This window comes from Urocitellus parryii, chromosome 8, assembly GCF_045843805.1.
Source record: "Urocitellus parryii isolate mUroPar1 chromosome 8, mUroPar1.hap1, whole genome shotgun sequence".
NCBI classification, from domain to species: Eukaryota; Metazoa; Chordata; class Mammalia; order Rodentia; family Sciuridae; genus Urocitellus; species Urocitellus parryii.
The window spans coordinates 73,572,464-73,592,590 of record NC_135538.1 but is presented as its reverse complement, the minus strand read 5'-3'; the positions used below and the strand labels follow the sequence as shown (position 1 = coordinate 73,592,590).

Below are 20,127 nucleotides of genomic sequence, written 5' to 3'. Positions count from 1 at the left end.
TGTATATATTAGATATATACCTAAATATTTCATTTTGGGGGATTACTAAGTAAATGGAATTATTTTAAATTTCAAATTGTACTGGTTCATTGCTGGTATACAGGAAAGTGATTGACTTTCATGTACTAACTTTATATGCTGCAACCCTGCTGTGATTAATCATTAGCTCCATTCAGTTTTTTTGTTAACTCTTTCAGATTTTCTTCACAAATGATGTCATCTGGGAACACTGGCAGTTTATTTCTTCTTTCACAAACTTCCTTTTCTTTTTATATTAGCAAAGATTTCCAGAATGATGTTGGAAAACAGGGGTAAGAGAGGACATCTTTGCTTTATTCCTGGTCTTAGAAAGAAATCTTTGATGTTTTGTACTATTATGTATGATGTTAACTGTAGGGGTTTTTTGGTAGCTATTCTTTATCAACCTATTCCTAGTTTACTAAGAGTTTTTTATCATGTATGGGTGCTGGATTTTGTCAAATACTTTGTCTGCATCTATTGATAGCAGCAAGTAGTTCTTCTTTAGCCCATTAATTATATAATTTATATTAATGACTTTTTTTTTTTGGACTAGGGATTGAACCCAGAAGCACTTTACCACTAAGCTACATCCCCAAGTCCTTTTAATTTTTAATTTTGAGACAGGGTCTCAATTAGTTGCTTGAGACCTTGCTAATTTGCTGAGGCTGACCTCAAACTTGCAATCCTTCTGCCTCAGCATCCCGAGTCATTGGGATTACACACCATATCCAGTGCATTAACAATTTTCAAATGTTGAAAGTCTTAAATATTTGGGATAAATCTCACTTCATCATGGTGTAGTTATTTTAATACACTCGTCAATTTGATTTGCTAATATTTTATTGAATTTTTGCATCTATGTTCATTAGTGATATTGGTCTGTAATATACTTCACAGAATGAGCTGAAAAATTTTTCCTGTTTCTTTCACTAAACATTATAGAAAATTTATACAATTTCTTCTTTAATTCTCTCATAGAATGCATGAGTGAACCCATGTGGATCTGTACTTTCAGTTTTAAATTTCATTGATTACTGAAAATTTCTGTAATAGATATAGACATTCAGATTATCTGTTTTTTTCTTATGCTCTTTGGCATATCGTGTCTTTCAATGTATTGTTCCATTCCACTGGATTATCAAATTTGTGGGTACAGAGCTGTTCAGAGTATTCCTTTATTATCCTTTCGTGTCCATGGGATCTGTAGTGATGTCATTTCTTTCATTTCTAATTAATATCTTTTCTTTTTTTCTTAGTCTGCCTAGAGGCTTATCAATTTTATTGATTTTTTTTCAAAGAACCAGCTTTTGGTTTCATTAATTTTCTCTACTGATTTCCTGCTTTCAATGTTCTTGATTTGTGCTCTAATTTTTATTATTTCTTTTCTTCTGCTTATCTTAGATTTAATGTGCTCTTCTGGCATTCTAAGGTAGAAACTTGGATGATTAAATTTAGATCTTTCTTCTTTTCTAATATACACATGCAGCACTTTTGCGTCATCTGACAAAATTTTGATACACCGTGTTTTTTTCATTTGGTATAAAGTATTTATTATGTTTTCTAGAAATTTCTTCTTTACCTCATGTGTGGCTTAGTCTCTAGGTACTTTGGGACTTTCCAGCTATCTTTCTGTTACTGATTTATATTTAATTCCATGTGGCCTATGGACAGACATCATAAAATTTCCATTCTTTTCTCTTTGTTAAGGTATGTTTTATGCCTCAGAATGTAATCTATCTTAATGACTATTCAAAGTACACTTGAGAAGAATATGTATTCTACAATTCATTTTTTCTTTTTTCTTTTTTTGGTACTGGGGATTGAACCCAGGAGTGCTTAACCACTAAGCTACATCCCAACCCTTTTAATTTTTTGATACAGGATCTCACTAAGTTGCTTGGGGGTTCATAAGTTGCCGAGGCTGGCTTTCAACTTGTGATCTTCCTGTCTCAGCCTCCCAAATCGCTGGGATTACAGGCATGTGCCCCATGCCTGGCTACTATTCTTAAATGAAGCAGTCAAAAGATAATATCCAGTTGATGGATATCCCCATCCCCACCAACTAGTTGAACTCAACATCACCATCCTGATTTTCTGCTGACTGCGTATGCATACTTTTGATGGAGGAGTATTTAATTCACTAACTGTAGTAATGGATTCATCTGTATCTTCCTATAATTCTACCAGTTTTTGCTTTACAGTTTGATGCTCTGTTGTTAGGTACATACATGTTATGTATGAAAACTAACCCCTTTATCATTATGTAATATCTTTCTTATCAATGATAAATTTGCTCTATCTGAAATTAATGTAGTTACTCCTGAGCCTTTTTTTAGAATAATTTCCTTTTTTATTTTTTATTGGTGCATTATAATTTTTTATTAGTAGTGTAATCATCATATAGGTTGATTTTTTTTTCTTAACATTTTAAATATTTCACACTACTCCCTCCTTGTTTGTGTGGTTTCTGAGGAAAACTCAAATTTGCTTCTCTATAGGTAAGGTGTTTTTATCTTTGTGGCTTCACTCAGGACTTTTTTGTGTGAGTGTATGTTCCTTCAGGTCCTGGTGGGGCTGCCAAGGGTGTGTCTGGGACCCACTCTGAAACTAGATGTAGCATGGTATGTGAGTTTGTTAGGACAGGCTTTTTCCACACCTTTTGTCCGATTCCCAGAAAGTCTTCCACCCCTAAACTATCATTTGACCCTATGTGAGAGTCAGGACTTTTTTCATCCTGTGATTTTTTATAGTTTAGAAATGATGAACCAATGTGTTGATTTTGTTTGTTCGTTTTTGGTATTTATCCTACGTAGTATTTTCCTGAACTTCTTTATTCTAAGGTTTGGTATTACACATTAATTTTGGGAAATTCCCAGTCATTACTGCTTGAAATATTTCTTTCCTTCTTCCATGCCTCCCTTTCTCCCTTTTCTCTTTCATTTATTTAGTGGTCCAAATCTACCAACTTTACAAGAGAGGTGACCATCTTCCTGCTTAGTGATACCTCGGTAACTTCAATGTGCCTACCTGTGTGTTTTACCTAAATATCTTCCTACTAGACTGAGCTATTCAAGTACTTCTTTTTTTTTTTTTTTTTGGTACCAGGGATTGAACCCAAGGGTACTTAACCACTGAGCCATATCCCCAACCCTTATTATATTTTATTATGAGACGGTCTCACTAAATTGCTTGAGGCCTTGCTAAATTGCTGAGGCTAGTTTTGAACAAGATCCTCCTGCCTCAACCTCCCAAGTTGCTGGGATTATAGGTGTACACCACACCACCCAGCTTCAAGTACATTTTTTATATCTTTTGTACTCTGCACTGTGCCTGGAACATGGAAGGTGCTCAGTAAATTTGGAATGAATGAATGAATTCTTATCCTTTAGTCATGTACACTATTACAGCTTTTCTCATTGTATTAGTGTACAGCTGGACTCTAATAGTCACACGATGTACCACTTTGATCGGTTCAATAAGTTATTGTTGAAAAAATATGCCTATATTGTAGGAGTAGGAATAGCCTTGTCTTAAAGTTCTTAGTAGTATCACCAGAAAAACAGATTGCATTTAGTGAGTTAATTTTAATTGATCCTTCTATTTCTAAAAGAAAAACTCACAGTAAAAGTTAGCTTCAATAATTACCATACATGGTGACCTCAAAGGAGTACTAATCTGTGTGAAATTAAGTTACTTAAATATTACACCTGGAATGTAATTCATCATTTCTTCAAAAGTCTGTTTTGCTCCTTTTTGCTTATCTTGGAGAGAGCGAGGTTCAGTGTTTTCACAGAATATAGCATCTAAAAAGAGTAGAAACAAATATTTATGAAATTTTTACCTATGTATACCCAAAGCATTTCCTCATAGAAATGCCAACAAATCAAAGAAAAACAAGACTTCTTACTCTTTCAGATCCAAATAAAATCATCAAGTAAACAAACATAAAATAAAGACATGATAAAATACAAACCTCTGAAAAGTGTTATGAGTGAAACTAAACGGTGTTCCTGAAATAGTTGTTCTAGTTTACACTGAAGATAGTAATCAGTATACACTTCCAGAGTGTTTTTAAAGAGGATTCGAGTTCCCATTAAGAGATGATGAAGCCAGTCAGGAACTTGGAAAACCACTCGTCCTGAGAAAAATCAATTGAAATATCTTGTTGTTCAAGAGAAATGGATATTCTGAAACTTGTTAAATATGGAAAATACAAATAACAATGATCACTATTTTATTTGTAAACACTAGTAGCTTTAATATGGCCAAGATTAATTACACTGAATTTGTATAAAAGTATTTTCAATAAAAATGTAAGTTAAAACAGGGGTCATTATTCAAAAGCATTAATTTACATCACAAGAAAAAACAAGACAGATGAATGAAAATGGTTTTAACATAAACCACTTAGATCTTACCTACATACATCAGGTAATCATACACTCCTTCTACAGTCATCACCTCCATAAAATAATTCTGATTTTGTTTTCTTTCTGTATTCTCAGCACGGTTTGCATTATTCTTAAACAGATCATTGAAAAGCTAAAGAAAAAGTTGAAATAATAAAGAGAGATTCAGTTTATTACATTTATTGATGATAATCACTAAGGCTAAAGTAACATAGAACAAAGGTATTTAAACCTTTTCCAATCAAAATAATATCAGATAGATTTATGCCCAATATAAAAACAAAAAACAAATTCCTTCCAAAATATTACATAAAACTCTACATGCACTTGAGACACAAAAGATAATTCACTAGCTATAAAAACAAAAAAACTCCTTTGTCTTTATATATCAAAAGGAATCAAGTAACTAATAAAGATGTATATGGGGAGAGAGGAGAAACATGCTGGGGAGTGACACTGGCTAAATTGTATTGTTATATGAGTATTATGTGCATGTATGAATATGGAACAACAAATCTCATTATAATGTACAACTATAATGCACCAATAAAAATTATTGGGAAAAAGATGAGTAAATATATTACTGACAGTTAATTTTAATAATAGTATGATTTAAAGATTATAAATCATTTTTTATTAATGGGTAGAAATGAAAATTTAGCTTTAAGCAAAGTTTATTTAGACAATAATATCCATTGCTAAGAAATTTCTAATAAGTGAAAAAAAGCAACATATGGGGAAATATTAATAGTAAAAATGATGAAATAAAACTAAGTCTCAGCCCTACTTACTCCCAAAATATGCAAAAAGTCCATTATCAATAATAATAATCCAATATACCTGAGGTAACTAATTTTAACAAAAGCATTTAATCATTCATACATTTATTCAATAAACACTTATTATGTACTTTCTACATACTAGATAGCTTGCAAAGAACTAGGAATTCAAAGATCCAAAATTTAACATTTAATAGAAACAAATCAAGAAATAAGGGGCTGGGGATGTGGCTCAAGCGGTAGCACGCTCGCCTGGCATGCGTGCGGCCTGGGTTCGATCCTCAGCACCACATACCAACAAAGATGTTGTGTCCTCCAAGAACTAAAAAAAAAATAAATATTAAAAATATCTCAAAAAAAAGAAATAAATAAAGCATAAAACAGGGAATATAAGAAAAATATAGTATAGGAGCATAGAGAGGAAAGTATATTCAGTTTTATCTGAAGATGGAATTTTCAAAAAGCTTCCAAGAAAAGTTTTATGAGAATAGAGATCTATTGGCTTTTGTGTCAGATATTCTTAACCCAGAGGCTTAAGCTTAAGACATATTTCCCCAACTCAAGAAATATGAAAAGGCTCACCCTGCTGATTCAGTCCCCTTACTCTTCTACTTTTAAAATTTTTAATATATGTAAACATATATACACCCAGTCATACACACACACACACACACTCACACACATTTATATATATATATATATATACACATTACAAAGTAATAGTATAGTAAGTCTGGAAAAGAGGGAAAAAAACCACTTCAGTTAATGCCACAACTTTTATATATTTCCTTCTAGCCTATATGTATACAGTTGTAATCAATGGTGTTCAAAAACTGTATTTCCTATTTTTTTTCATTTAGTACCATATCAAGTGTCTTTTAAAAAATTTTTTAGTTGTAGTTGGACATAATACCTTCATTTCACTTATTTATTTTTATATGGTGCTGAGGATCAAACCCAGGGTCTCGCGCGTGAGAAGCAAGCACTCTACCGCTGAGCCACAGCCACAGCCCCTCAAGTGTCTTTATGGTGCTTTATTTTGTGCATAGTATTAATTTATCTGCTACAAAATATTCCCTGAATTCCTCAAAATAATTAATCATTTCTGCAATGTTAGACTTTCATGTATTTTCCAATTTCTATAAATAATACTTCAATAAACATCTTCACACACTAAAGGCTCTTGTATTAAAATAATTTTCTTTTGACATATCAATAGCATTTGAGCCATGAGGTCAAAGAGTATAAATACCAGATGATGATTTGTTACACAATACCAAATTCCTTTACCTAAACTTTGGGTCCATTTACAAGCCACCAAGCAAAGTAAATTTCAAGTTTGACAAAACTTTTTAAAAACTGTTATGCAGATATATCCTGAGTGCACTAAAATTCACACTCCAGTATAAATCCTATTTCCTTGCATTTCCCCTGAGTAGTCCTCTGTAATCCTAACCGTTAGATCTCTGTAATCCTAACCATTAATCTTTAATATTCCACCACTTTGCATATATAGTGAAGGTCACCTAAAAAAGAATGATTTCGTAAGACTCTATTTTATCTTTTTGAGCAATTTAAGGTTTCAACATCAGTGTATATTCATAATAACTGTGAGACAGAAGACAAATACTACTAAGATGAACTGCACTTGTGTCTGTCTCTTGGAGACAGAGCTACTACTAAGGAAATCAGACTTACTCTGAGAGCCACTTACAATGCTTAAGGAAAGGGGAGGAAAATATTAAGGCTTATAACTAAATTTCTCCTCTTGAACATCTTCATTAGAAAATAGTAATAATACAGTAGGTCTGAAAATTTATAATGATGTTTAGTACAGTTTTTATGTTCCATAAAGATAGATACAAAGGAACAACTGAAGAAAGCAAAATGTACATTGACACAGACAAAGCAAAATCCACAAATGAACTTAACATGGGCCAAAAGTATTTAGCCACTATATTCTCCAGGTCATTAGAGAGGTTTACCTTCTCTGGTCTTCCCCACCCTGTGGTCCTGTGCTATGTATGCACTTATTACTCAAGAACCTTTAAAACTAAGCAGAGTTTTAAAATGCAGGAGATTAGATCCAATTCCTGTTTTGCTTGAAATTATCTGCAGATAAGAGTAAACCATTATTTAAAAAGATAGTAGAATCCAAGTGAGATAGTATACCTCTATAATCCCAGCTACTCAGGAGGCTGAGGCAGGAGGATCTCAAGTTTGAGGCCCACCTTAGTGACAGCCTATCTCAAAATAAAAAATAAAATGCACCAAGCATGGTGGCACATGTCTGTATTCTCAGAAGCTTGGGAGGCTGAGAAAGGAGGACTGTAAATTCAAAGCCAGTCTCAGCAACAGTGAGGTGCTAAGCAACTCAATGAGACCCTGTCTCTAAATAAAATACAAAATAGAGCTGGGGATGTGGCTCATCGGTTGAGTGTCCCTGGGTTCAATCTCCGGCACCAAAAGAAATAAAAAAATATAATGGCTGGGATATAGATCAGTGGTAGAGCGCTCCTATGTTCAATTCCAAAAAAAGAAAAAAGAAAGATAGTAGACTTGGGGGAAATTTTTTTCATTATTAAAAAAAAAAGCATAAAAGCATAATAACAAGAATTTTTTTTAGTTTGGATAGTTTAAACAGTGTATCAGACATCACTGAACACACATAGCTGGAGACTGATCAGAAAATATAGATAAACCAGAAAGTCATGGAAACAAGGGAGACAGTAAATATGAGAGAAAGAGATTAAAAGATAGGGAAAATAGAATGAGAATTAAATCAGTGTTCCAAAAGGAAATAGAGAGGGACTCTTATGGAAAAGGCAATATCTATGGAGATAATAGCTGAGAATTTTCAAAATTGATAAAAGAACTAAGGCTAGTAAAGTAACAACCCCATGATCATCCTTCTGTGTAGCCACACTCCTGTATAGTCCCCTCCCGCATCAATTATGGACTTGGCGACACGACTAAACAGTTCTTTAACACAACATACAATACCTTCTTGTTGTTTTCTGAAGTAGGGCTGAGAATGGTCAGTTCGGGTCTACTTGGTTTAGGTTTTGGAGATTCACAAGAATTAATGAAATTCAAGATGAAAGGTTCCAAATGCTGACCTTTCTGTGGTGACAGATCATTGTCAGAAAATTGAAAAGATTATGACTTTTAGTATCAAATAAACCATTAAAATTCATTAATGTTTACATGTGTTTATGTCTATCATATTATAAATACATAGAAATCAGTTATTCACCTCTTTCATCAGTTTTCCAGGAACAGACTTTATAATTTTCCCTGTAATTAAAAGTAAAGCATTAAATTTTATGAAGTCATAATACACTTTAGAACTGCTTAAATGAATATTTCATTAAGTAATTTCAAATAGCAAATAGCCAAGAAAAAAGTAAAACTGTAAAGAGTATTTATGATTGACCATTTCAGATTCAACAAAAATTTATAATAAATATGGTATTCTGAACTATGTACAGATACACTTGGAATTTACTTAAAAATAATCTAAGTGAAGTGGGAGGTGACAGAAGAGATAGGACAAGCCCAGTGTTGATAACTGCTGAAGTAGAGTGAAGAGTTCATTATACAATTAACTTTTGTGTATATTTGAAAATTTCCATAAAAAAGGTTTTTTCAAAAGATTTTAAACAATGACTATATAATGATCTATAAAGACATATAAAAGCTAGTCAAAAGCCAAAAAAGTTTTAAGATTCGCTACATTTAAACTATTTGAATAGCTCATAATCTAAATTTTCAGATTAAGAATTTCAACTCAAATTCTGTTTGCCAAATTACTTCTTCAGCTCAATTTAGAAAAAAGTAGGCACGGCAACAGCAGGCAGTAGTTATAATTTTTAAAAATGTAGAAACCTACCCCTTAAAAACCCTCATAGAATGTTTCCAAATTCCTTAAATTATAGGTTTTATTCTACATGTTTCCTTCTTGTACATATTATTATTAAGTCGAATAATTTACTCAATATGATATCAAGTAAAATTTATATCTTTTATACTTGCCTGTCTCCTAGCCTTTCCTGTCTTATAAAACTTCTTCAACTGGATTCTATAAACTCGGTACATCCAAAACACCATTTAATTATCCCCTATGTCAATAAATAACAGTATTCATCCAGTTGTTCAAATAAAAACTTGGATAATCTTTGTTCATTTTTTTCACTTTCAGTGAAACCTAATCAGTAATCAAGTCTTACTCAATTCTATTTTCTAAACATCATATTAATAACTATTATAACATAAAATGTCCACACAATTTCCCCTGATAAGATCACACATACCAGATAGTTTGGATCAACTAAATGTGTTAATTTTAAAGGGATTAGATGGAAGCCAAGCACTGACTTGTAGTATTTAATTCATAATTTAGTTCCATATACATAATTAAAATTACATTATATAAAATATATTAAGAAATATTGCTTTTATCTCATTTTAACAGTTTTATTCAAACTTACAGCTTATAATAGTTCAGTCCATTTTGAACTTTACATAAAAGCAATCATGCTGTATTTATTCTTTTGTGCCCTGCTTCTTTTATTCAATGTTGTTTTTAATTTATCCACTTTGCTGCAAGTAGCTTCAAGCTATAGGTATTCAATGTTATAAACCTACCACAGTTCATCTATTTATTCTACTGCTGATGAACGTTTATGCTGTTTCTAGTTTGGATTACTACAAACAATACTGCTATGAACATTTTTAAGCATGGATACAAGAGTCTCTGGAGTAAATATCTCACACAGAAATTACTGGAGCATTCAGGATTTTTTTTTTTGTGTGTGTGTGTGTGTGTGTGTGTTTGTTTTTTTCTTTTGTGTGTGTGTGTGGTGCTGGGGATTGAACCCAGGACCTTGTGCATGTGAGGCAAGCACTCTACCACCTGAGCTATATCCCAGTCACACCACTCAGTTTTTATAACAAACTATTTTTCCAATTTATATTGCTACTAAGAGGTCCTGTTACTTCATATCTGCACCAACACTTGGTACTTGGTATTATTAGATATTTTTAAATTTAGATCAACGTGTTGCTATCTCAATATGGTTTTAATCTGAACTTTCTTGGTTATTAATGAAATAACATACCTTTCCATATATATGTATTGGCTATATAAATTTCACCTTTGGTGGAGCCCCCTTTCTTCCTTCCATTTTTCTACTGCAATGTCTTCTTAATGTATTGTGTAAACTCCTTACATATTCTAGACCCAAGTTCTTTGTTGGTTTTACGTGGTAAAAATAAATTTTTCCATTCTGTAACTGTCTTTTCATCTCCTTGTCATCTTTGTGAACAAATATTCTTGTTTTTAATGAAGTTAATATTATTTGATATTTTCTTTTCTTGGTTAGTGCCTTAAGAAATTTGTTTTGTGGCTGGACATGGTGGTGCACAACTATAATCCCCACAACTGGTAGGACTGAGGCAGGAGAACTTCAAGTTTGAGGCCAGCCTCGTGAACTCAGGGAGGTCCTCAGCAACTGAGTAAAACCCTGTCTCAAATTAAAAAGGCTAGGATATGACTCAGAGGTTAAATACCCCTCAATTCAATCCTGGTACCAAAATAAATAAACAAATAAATAAATCTGGTTTGTGAATGTGAATAGTTTATATCCTGGTTTTTGCTTTATTTTGTTTTGTAAACTATGTGCTCATTCTGTCATCTCAGTGCAAAACTGATATTCAGATTACTAATGATAACCTCCTTTCCTTAAAAGTATTTTTATTAAAAAATACAAAAAACTATTTTTGCATTTTGAGTAAATAAGAGACAGCATTAAAATAATCTTTTGTTACTTTAAGGTCATACAGCTATTTATTCTCCTTTATATCCATCTAAAATCTTTACAGGTGTCCACATATAGAACTTTACTTCACCTAAATTTTCGCTTTTGTTTGATTTGGGTGGTTTTGTTTTCCCCTGTTCAAATGTAGAGTCAGTGTCCCAGAAGCATTTCTTTAAAAAATCAATTCTTTCCCATTCTGAAGAATCACAATCACAAATCAGGAGTTCACAGATGTATAGATTTGTCATGGGGCTCTATGTTCTGTTCCATGGGTCTACTGATTAATACGATATTATAAGTCAAGACAAGTAACAGTTCTCCAAACTGATTTATCTAAAGTATGTTAGCATGTGTCCTATTCTTGTTCACAGAAATTATAGTGAGCTTCTCAAGGTGTATACACACACACACACACACACACACACACACAATCATGTCTGATTTTGATTGAGAATGAATGCTCTTATACATATCTATTAGATTTATTCCCAGATGCTAATTTTAACAACCTTGACTTTCCTCCTCTAAATTGCTGCCAAATATATATAATTCTGAAACCTAAATCTGACTGCATAACTACTGTTTAAAGCATACCAGTGTATCTTCTTTCCTGCTTATAGGATCAAGTTCAAATTCCTTACCATTACAAATTTAGCCTCACTCTCTTATATGTACCACACTTTCTAGAACCTCCACACATTTCCATTTGACTCCCTCTTCCACGCCTCTTGTGTATGCCAGTGTCTCCAACAATCTCCTCCTAGTGATTTCTACTAATCTTTCAAGATTCAGACAAAAAATATTACCCAAGAAAGGCTTTCCTGATTCCTTAGGCAGAGCCAGCTGTTCCAGTCGTTCAGGTGGCTCACCAAAGATGAGTTAAATGTAAACACAGATATAATGGGAAAGTATTTAAGGTGGAAGAAAATGGTAAAAACAGGCACTGGAGTACAAGAATATAAGGGTTTTGATTTCATTAAAATGTGAAAAGAAATATTATGAAACAAAACTAGTAAGATATATTAGTTATCAAATCATATAGTGATTTTTCAGAAGCTTAAAGATTAAGGAATTATGATTACCTATGGTAACCAAAGGGAGAACAACCAAAGGTTTTCAGATATAATCATTGCTATAGTTAGGAAGATTAATTTGGTTGTCATATATAAAGATCTTTGCAGAAAGAGGACAAAAATCCAGAAGACTGGTCAGGAAACATACAGTCCAAATAAGAGACGATAAAAACCTGATTTAAGTAAATGGAATAAAGAATAAGGAGAAAGACATGAACTTGGTAAAAACTCAAGAGTTAAAACTGATAGAAATGGAGAACTAACTAGGTATACAGTAATAGCATAAGGGGGATAATCCACGGTAACACTAAGTTTCAAGCATGTCTAAGACGACTGCAGTACCAATAATAGTATTAGGTTTTGGTTCTGAAAAGGGAATAGGAGATTAGGAGGTGATGTTTGAGTAGCTATTAGAAAAGTATAACTAAAAGTCAGACTCCATTTGGAATTTTTTTTTTCAGTGCTGGGGATCAAACCTAGAGCATCATGTATACTAGGCAAATACTCTACCACTGAGCTACATTTCCAGCTCAATTTTTTTATATATTTGTATTTTTTGAGTGTACATTTATAGCACATATAACATATTAATAGTCAGAAAAAGATAAACTATATGGATTTCTGTTGACCTTTTTGCTATTTAGACAAAAATAATAATTTACCAAATATGATAGCTGCAATTAAACGCTCAAATATTAAATATATAAAAAAAAATTTTCTGAAACATTATCTTCAGAAAACACTAATTTCAATCTCTAACAGTCATAATAATATCCCTTTAGCAGACTAGGCTTTGATTATAAATTTTAGATCTGCCATTAAAAAAAACATAATTTTTAAAAAATATATTTTTAGTTGTTGTTGAACACATGCCTTTATTTTATTTATTTTTATGTGGTGCTGAGTATCAAACCCAGCGCCTCGCACATGCTAGGCAAGTGCTCTTCCACTGAGCCACAGCCTCAGCACCCCCCACCCCAAAAAAACCATATTTTTAAAAATACAACAAATGTAAGCTTTCTGACACATCTTCAATTTCCTTTAAAATAGTGCAATTAGGAATAAAACAATCTACAGACTGTAAAATAATTTTGCTAATAAAAAAGTTACTTTGAAATGAGATGAACATTATTACCCTATGAATGGGTATGGTTGCATGAATGGTGTGACTCTAGAGAAATGAAAAGTTGTGCTCCATTTGTGTAAAAAAATAAAATTAAATTAAAAAAATTATTTTGAAACTAAGGGTCAATATTGTATTCATCCTTTAAATTGTCTTCCTAAGTTATTAATGAAAACTCAAAGCAAATTTGAAATCTGAAATTCAAAACAACAATGTTTCCACATAGACTATTCCTTATGTACCTTTCATGTCAGAGCTATCTAGTCAATGACTAATTAAACTTTAAATAAAATTAATGTATAGAGAGGCTGGGGATATAGTTCACTCGATAGTGCGCTTGCCACACACACACAAGGCCCTAGATTTGATCCCTAGCACCACACACACACACACACACACACACACACAGGGGAAAAAAATGGATAGACAAAAAAGGTCCTCTGAGTGCCTGAACAGGACCACCATTATTGGCACCTGCGCAGGACTCCTGGCTGCCTACCCCAGTAGGAATCCCAGCCACTGCTCCCATGCAGAACACTCAGCCACTGCCCACCACAGGAATTCCTGCCGCCATTCCCATGTGCACTATCTACCATAGTGGGTAGTCCTCCAGTCACCTCCATCTTGGGACACTGTAACCACAGCAACACTCCTCAACTCACGGTAGCCTGCACCTCAGGACAATGCACTGGGTCCGGAGTTAGCTGCAAGCCACAATACTACACGCCACAGAGCTGGATCTGAACTCTGAACACTCTAATCAAGATCACAGCCTGACCTCACCCCACCCGACATCCCATCACTGAAAGCAGCCGCCTCCATCTTGAGACACATTTGTCACCATCTTTAGTTGGGGAAACTCCCAGCTTGGAACGCCAGCTGGAGCTTAGAAGCAATATCAAGGTACCAAAAGTCCCCAACTCCCTGCTCTCCTGGCAGCCGTTAACCAGGCATAGTGCCTGTGGCTATGCTGCCCAGTTCACAAAACCCAGTCCAGAACTGCCCAAGATAAAATGGCTCTTCCTGACAGGTCCACAGCCCCCAGAGCGCAGCCCACAAGACCTCCTGAGAGAAAGATTCCTGATTGGGAAGTAGAAAGGGAGGGGATGAATGAGATACAGTTTAGTGACTAAATTGGAGACCAGGAATTGCAAGGTCTACAGCAGATATAAGCAGGTAAGACCAGGTACCCACATCACTGGAGCATGCCCCAAGGGAGATCCTTGGACTAACCTTTCCACCCTAATAACCTTCACCATCCTGAGTGTGGAGATACCAGCAAACAAGAGACAACCCCACCTATTAGATGAGAAAGGAAGCTGGAAAGATACTGATCCCCAACAAAAACAATCCTTGTATCTTTCTTCGAGATTTTTAATTAATTTATTTATTTTTTCTCTCTCTTTTCTCCTGCCCTCACATCCCCAACATTTGTGAAATGAAGCACTTTTCATGAATTAGGCTACTAAGAACTGGGATGTCTGAACAGTATATTACAGTGGTGTTGTATATCCTATTTTTACATTTTTTACTTTTCTTAATATTTATGTTTGGTTTTTGTACTCTACTGTCTTTCCCAGTTACCTGTCTACTCAAAAATCACTTTCTCTCTCTTCTCCTGCCTACTAACCAACTACTTTAGATTCTTCTTTCATACTTTCTAAGATCTAGTAATTCTGTATCCTCACCTCCTATCCCCTCAACATCTCTACACCTCACACCCAGTTCTTTGTCCACCATCAGAAACTGTAGACCCTTTTGCAAACCTACTGTTTATACTGGAGATAATATTTGAACTTGCCAATTCTGTATATTGTGACAAAACTGTAAACATCTTAATAGCAGCTATTTGGTTTAAGGCTGTATATTATTTGTTTTGTAATCTGTTCACATTGTCTTCCCCTTTAAAGGAGAGGTATTGGAATCCTACAGGGACACCATAAGCCTATACAGTAAAAACTTGGATCTGCAGTGCTAGAAAGGAAGACACACGGACAACATGAAAAAACAAGGGAAGAAAGTGCCCCCAACAAAACAAGATTCTACATTATTAGAATCCATGGCCAGCCAACAGAAGAAATTAAAGAGATGGAGTTCAAGAAATACATAATTAAAATGTTCTGTGAATTAAAGGATGATATAAGAGAGTGAGTAAAGGCAACAAAAGATCATTTCGATAAAGAGTTACATAAGCAAATACAGAAAGCAAAAGATTACTTCAATAAGGAGATAAAGTTTCTGGAAAAAAACCCAGAAATTCTAAAAATGAAATAAACAAGAAACCAAATTAAAAGCTCAATAGAAAGCATCACCAACAGATTAGATCACTTGCAAGACAGAACCTCAAACAAGGAAGACAAAATATATAATTTTGAAAAGAATGTTGACCACACAGAGAAGATGGTAAGAAACTATGAGCAGAGTATTCAAGAATTATGGGATAACATAAAAAGACCATATTTAAGAATTAGTGGGATAGAGAAAGGCATAGAGTTCTAAACCAAAGGAATGAATAATCTAGTCAATGAAATAATATCAGAAAATTTTCCAAACATAAAGAATACATTGGAAAATCAAAAACAAGAGGCTTACAAGGCACCAAATGTACAAAACTACAACAGATCCACACCAAGGCACATTATAATGAAATGCCTAGCATACAGAACAAGAACAGAATTTTAAAAGACACAAAAGAAAGGAATCAGATTACATATAGTGGGAAACCAATTAGGATAGCTGCAGATTTTTGAACCCAGACCCTGAAAGCTAGAAGATCCTGGTACAACTATACCAAGATCTAAAAGAAAATGGATGCCAACTAAGAAGCTTATGTCCTGCAAAATTAAGCTTTAGATTTGATGGTGAAATAAAAACCTTCCATGATAAACAAAACTTAAAAGAACTTACAATTAGAAAGTCTGCATTAAAGAACATCCTCGGCAAAATATTCCAAGAAAAGGAAATGAAAAACAATGATGAAAATCGGCAAAGGGAGGTATTACATTAAAGGAAATACTAACCAAAGGAGAAACAAAGTCAAGTTAATTACCAAAAATAATAAAAAAAAAATATGACGGGGAATACAAATCATGTCTCAATAATAACCTTGAATGTTAATGGCCTAAACTCACCAATCAAAAGATACAGACTGGCAGACTGGATTTTTTTTTTTTTTAAAAAAGGACCCAACAATATGCTGCCTTCAAGAGACTCATGTCATAGGAAAAGGTGTCCACAGACTGAAGGTGAAAGATTGGGAAAAAACATACCACTCACATGGACTGCAGAAACAAGCAGGGATTTCCATCCTCATATCAAATAAAGCAGATTTCAACCAAAGTTAATAAAAGGGATACAGAAAGACATTTGATACTGCTTAATGGAACCATACATAAAAAGCCATAACATTTATAAATATATATCCCCCAAACAATGGAGCATCTATGTTCATCAAACCAAACAAACTCTTTTCAAGTTCAGGAGTCCAATAGATCACAACACAATAATTCTGGGTGACTTTAACAGACTTCTTTCACCACTTAGTAAATATCCAAACAAAAGCTGAACAAAGAGGGACTGGGGTGATAGCTCAGCAGTAGAGTGCTCGCCTAGCACATATAGTTCGAGCCTCAGCACCACATCCAAATGAATAAATAGAATAAAGGTATTTTTTTTAAAAAGCTGAACAAAGAAACTATAGAAGTCAACAACATAATCAATAACTTAGACTTAACAGACATATAAAGTATTTCATCCATCAATGAGTGAATACACTTTCTTCTCAGCAGCACATGGATCCTTTTCTAAAATAGACCACATATTATGTCACAAAGCAACTCTTAGCAAATACACACACACACAAAAATAGAGATACTACCCTTCATTCTATCAGCTCATAATAGAATGAAATTAGAAATCAATGATAAAATTAAAAAGAGAAGCTACTCCAACAAGTGGAGACTAAATATACTATTGAATGAACAACGGGTTGCAAAAGACATCAAAGAGATGATTAAAAAATTCTTAGAGATAAATGAAAACACTGATACAACATATCAAAATCTCTGGGACACTATGAAGGCAGTACTAAGAGGAAAGTTCATTGCATAGAGTTCATTCCTTAAGAAGAAGAAAAAGTCAAAAAATAAATAACCTAACATTACATCTCAAAGCCCAAGAAAAGGAAGAAAAAATTAACACCAAAAGTAGAAGACAGGAAATAACTGAAATAACAAATTGAAAAAAAAAAGAAATAATTTAAAAAATTGACAGAACAAAAAGTTGTTTCTTTGAAAAAATAAATAAAACTGATAAACCCTAAGTGATGCTAACGAAGAGGAGAAAGAAAGCTCAAGTTACTAAAATAAGTGATGAAAAAGGAAATATCATGATAAACACTACAGAAATATAGAAGATAATTAGAAATCATTTTGAAAATTTGTACTCCAATAAAATACAAAATATTGAAGGCATCAACAAATTTCTAGAGTCATATGATTTGCCCTCACTGATCAGAATGATATACACAAGATAAATAGATCAATTTCAAGCAATGAAATAGAAGATGCCATCAGAAGCCTACCAATCAAGAAAAGCCAAGGACCGGATGGATTTAAACAGCTGAGTTCTACAAAACCTTCCAAGAAGAACTAATACCAATACTTCTCAAAATATTTCAAGAAATAGAAAAAGAGGGAAAACTTCCAAACTCATTCTATGAGGCCAATATCACTCTGATTCCAAAACCAGACAAAGACACATCAAAGAGAGAAAACTTCAGACCAATACCTCTAAATAAACGTAGATGCAAAAATTCTCAATAATTCTGGCAAACTGAATACAAAAACATATCAAAAAGATAGTGCAACATGATCAAGTGGGATTCATCTCAGGGATGCAAGGTTGGTTCAACAATATTCAATAAATATTTCATCACATCAATAGACCTAAAGAATCATATGATCATTTCAATAGATGCAGAAAAAACATTTGACAAAATATAGCACATTTTCATATTCAAAACACTAGAAAAATTAGGGATAACAGAAACATATCTCAACATTGTAAAAGCTATCTATGCTAAGCCCCAGGCCAACATCATTCTAAATGGAGAAAAATTGAAAATATTCCCTCTAAAAACTGGAACAAGACACAGATGCCCTCTCTCACCACTTCTATTTAACACAGTTCTTGAAACTCCAGCCAGAGCAATTAGATAAAAGAAATTAAAGAGATACAGAAAGGAAAGGGAGAATTCAAATTATCACTATTTGCTAACAATATGATTCTATATCTAGAAGAACCAAAAAATTCCACCAGAAAATTTCTAGGACTAACAAATGAATTTGGCAAAGAAACAGGATACAAAAATCAACACCTATAAATTCAAAGGTATTTCTGTACATCAGTGACAAATCCTTTGAAATAGAAACTAGGAAAACTAGAACAAGAACCTCAAATTAAACAAACAAACAAACAAAAAACCTTGGAAATCAATTTAACGAAAGAGGTGAAAGACCTCTACAATGAAAATTATAGAACACTGAAGAAATAAATTAAACAAGACCTTAGAATATGGAAAGATCTCTCTTGTTCTTGGATAGGCAGAATTAATATTGTCAAAATGACCATACTACAAAAAGCGCTATACAAATTGAATGCAATTACAATCAAAATCCTCATTCCTCATAGAAATAGAAAAAGCAGTCATGAAATTCATCTGAAAAAATAAGAGACCCAGAATAGCTAAAGCAATCCTTAGCAAGAAGAGTGAAGTAGCTGTCATCACTGTACCAGACCTTAAACTATACTACAAAGCAACAATAACAAAAACAGCATGGTATGGGCACCAAAACAGACTGGTAGACCACTGGTACAGATTAGAGGACACAGAGACAAACCCATATAAATACAGTTATCTCATATTAGACAAAGGTGCCAAAAACATATACTGGAGAAAGGATAGCTTTGTCAACAAATGGTGCTAGGAAAACTGGAAATCCATATGCAACAAAATAAAATTAAACCCCTATCTCTCACCATGCACAAAACTCAAATGCAGAAAAAGCATATGACAAAATACAATACCCCTTCATGTTCAAAACACTTCATGTTCCAACAAAGTGGATCAAGGACCTAGAATTAAACCAGAGACCCTGAGCCTAACAGAGGAAAAAGCAGGACCAAATCTTTATCATGTTGGATTAGGCCCTGACTTCCTTATAGTCTTCTATAGTACAAAAAATAAAATCAAGAATCAATAAATGGGATGGATTTAAAGCTTCTTTTCAGCAAAGGAAACAATCAGTGAGATGAATAGAGAGCACACAGAATGGGAACAAATTTTTACCACACGCACATCAGATAGAGCACTAATCTGTAGGATATAAAAAGAACTCAAAAATCTTAACACCAAAAAACCCCCAAATAACCCAATCAATAAATGGGCCAAGGAACTGAACAGACATGTCTCAGGATATACAATCAATCAACAAATATATGAAAAAATGTTCAATATCTTTAGCAATTAGAGAAATGCAAATCAAAACTAAGATTTTTATCTCACTCCAGTCAGAATGGCAACTATTAAGAATACAAACAACAATAAGTGTTGGTGAGGATGTGGGGAGAAAGGCACACTCATACATTGCTGGTGGGACTGCAAATTGGTGCAGCCAATATGGAAAGCAGTATGAAGACTCCTTGGAAAACTGGGAATGGAACCACCATTTGACCCAGCTATGCCATGCCTCAGTTTATACCCAAAGAACTTAAAAACAGCATACTACAGGGACATAGCAACATCAATGTTTATAGCAGCACAATTCATAATAGCTAAACTGTGGAACTAATCTAAATCATACAAAATAATAAATAAAATGTGGTATATACACAATGGAATAT

The 20,127-nt window shown here is 33.6% G+C and overlaps 1 protein-coding gene across 4 annotated transcripts in view; it reads right to left on the bottom strand.

Annotated features, from left to right (window-relative positions):
- Snx14 (sorting nexin 14) overlaps window positions 1–20,127 on the bottom strand; it is a 93,657-nt gene that overhangs the window by 6,535 nt on the left and 66,995 nt on the right. For all 4 annotated transcript variants that reach the window (XM_026410937.2, XM_026410951.2, XM_026410943.2 and 1 more), the window contains 5 exons: window positions 8,466–8,506; window positions 8,213–8,332; window positions 4,440–4,563; window positions 3,995–4,159; window positions 3,729–3,824 (listed from right to left, as the gene is read on the bottom strand). In XM_026410937.2, the coding sequence (XP_026266722.1) occupies window positions 3,729–3,824; window positions 3,995–4,159; window positions 4,440–4,563; window positions 8,213–8,332; window positions 8,466–8,506 (546 nt within the window). The remainder of the gene's footprint in view (window positions 1–3,728; window positions 3,825–3,994; window positions 4,160–4,439; window positions 4,564–8,212; window positions 8,333–8,465; window positions 8,507–20,127) is intronic.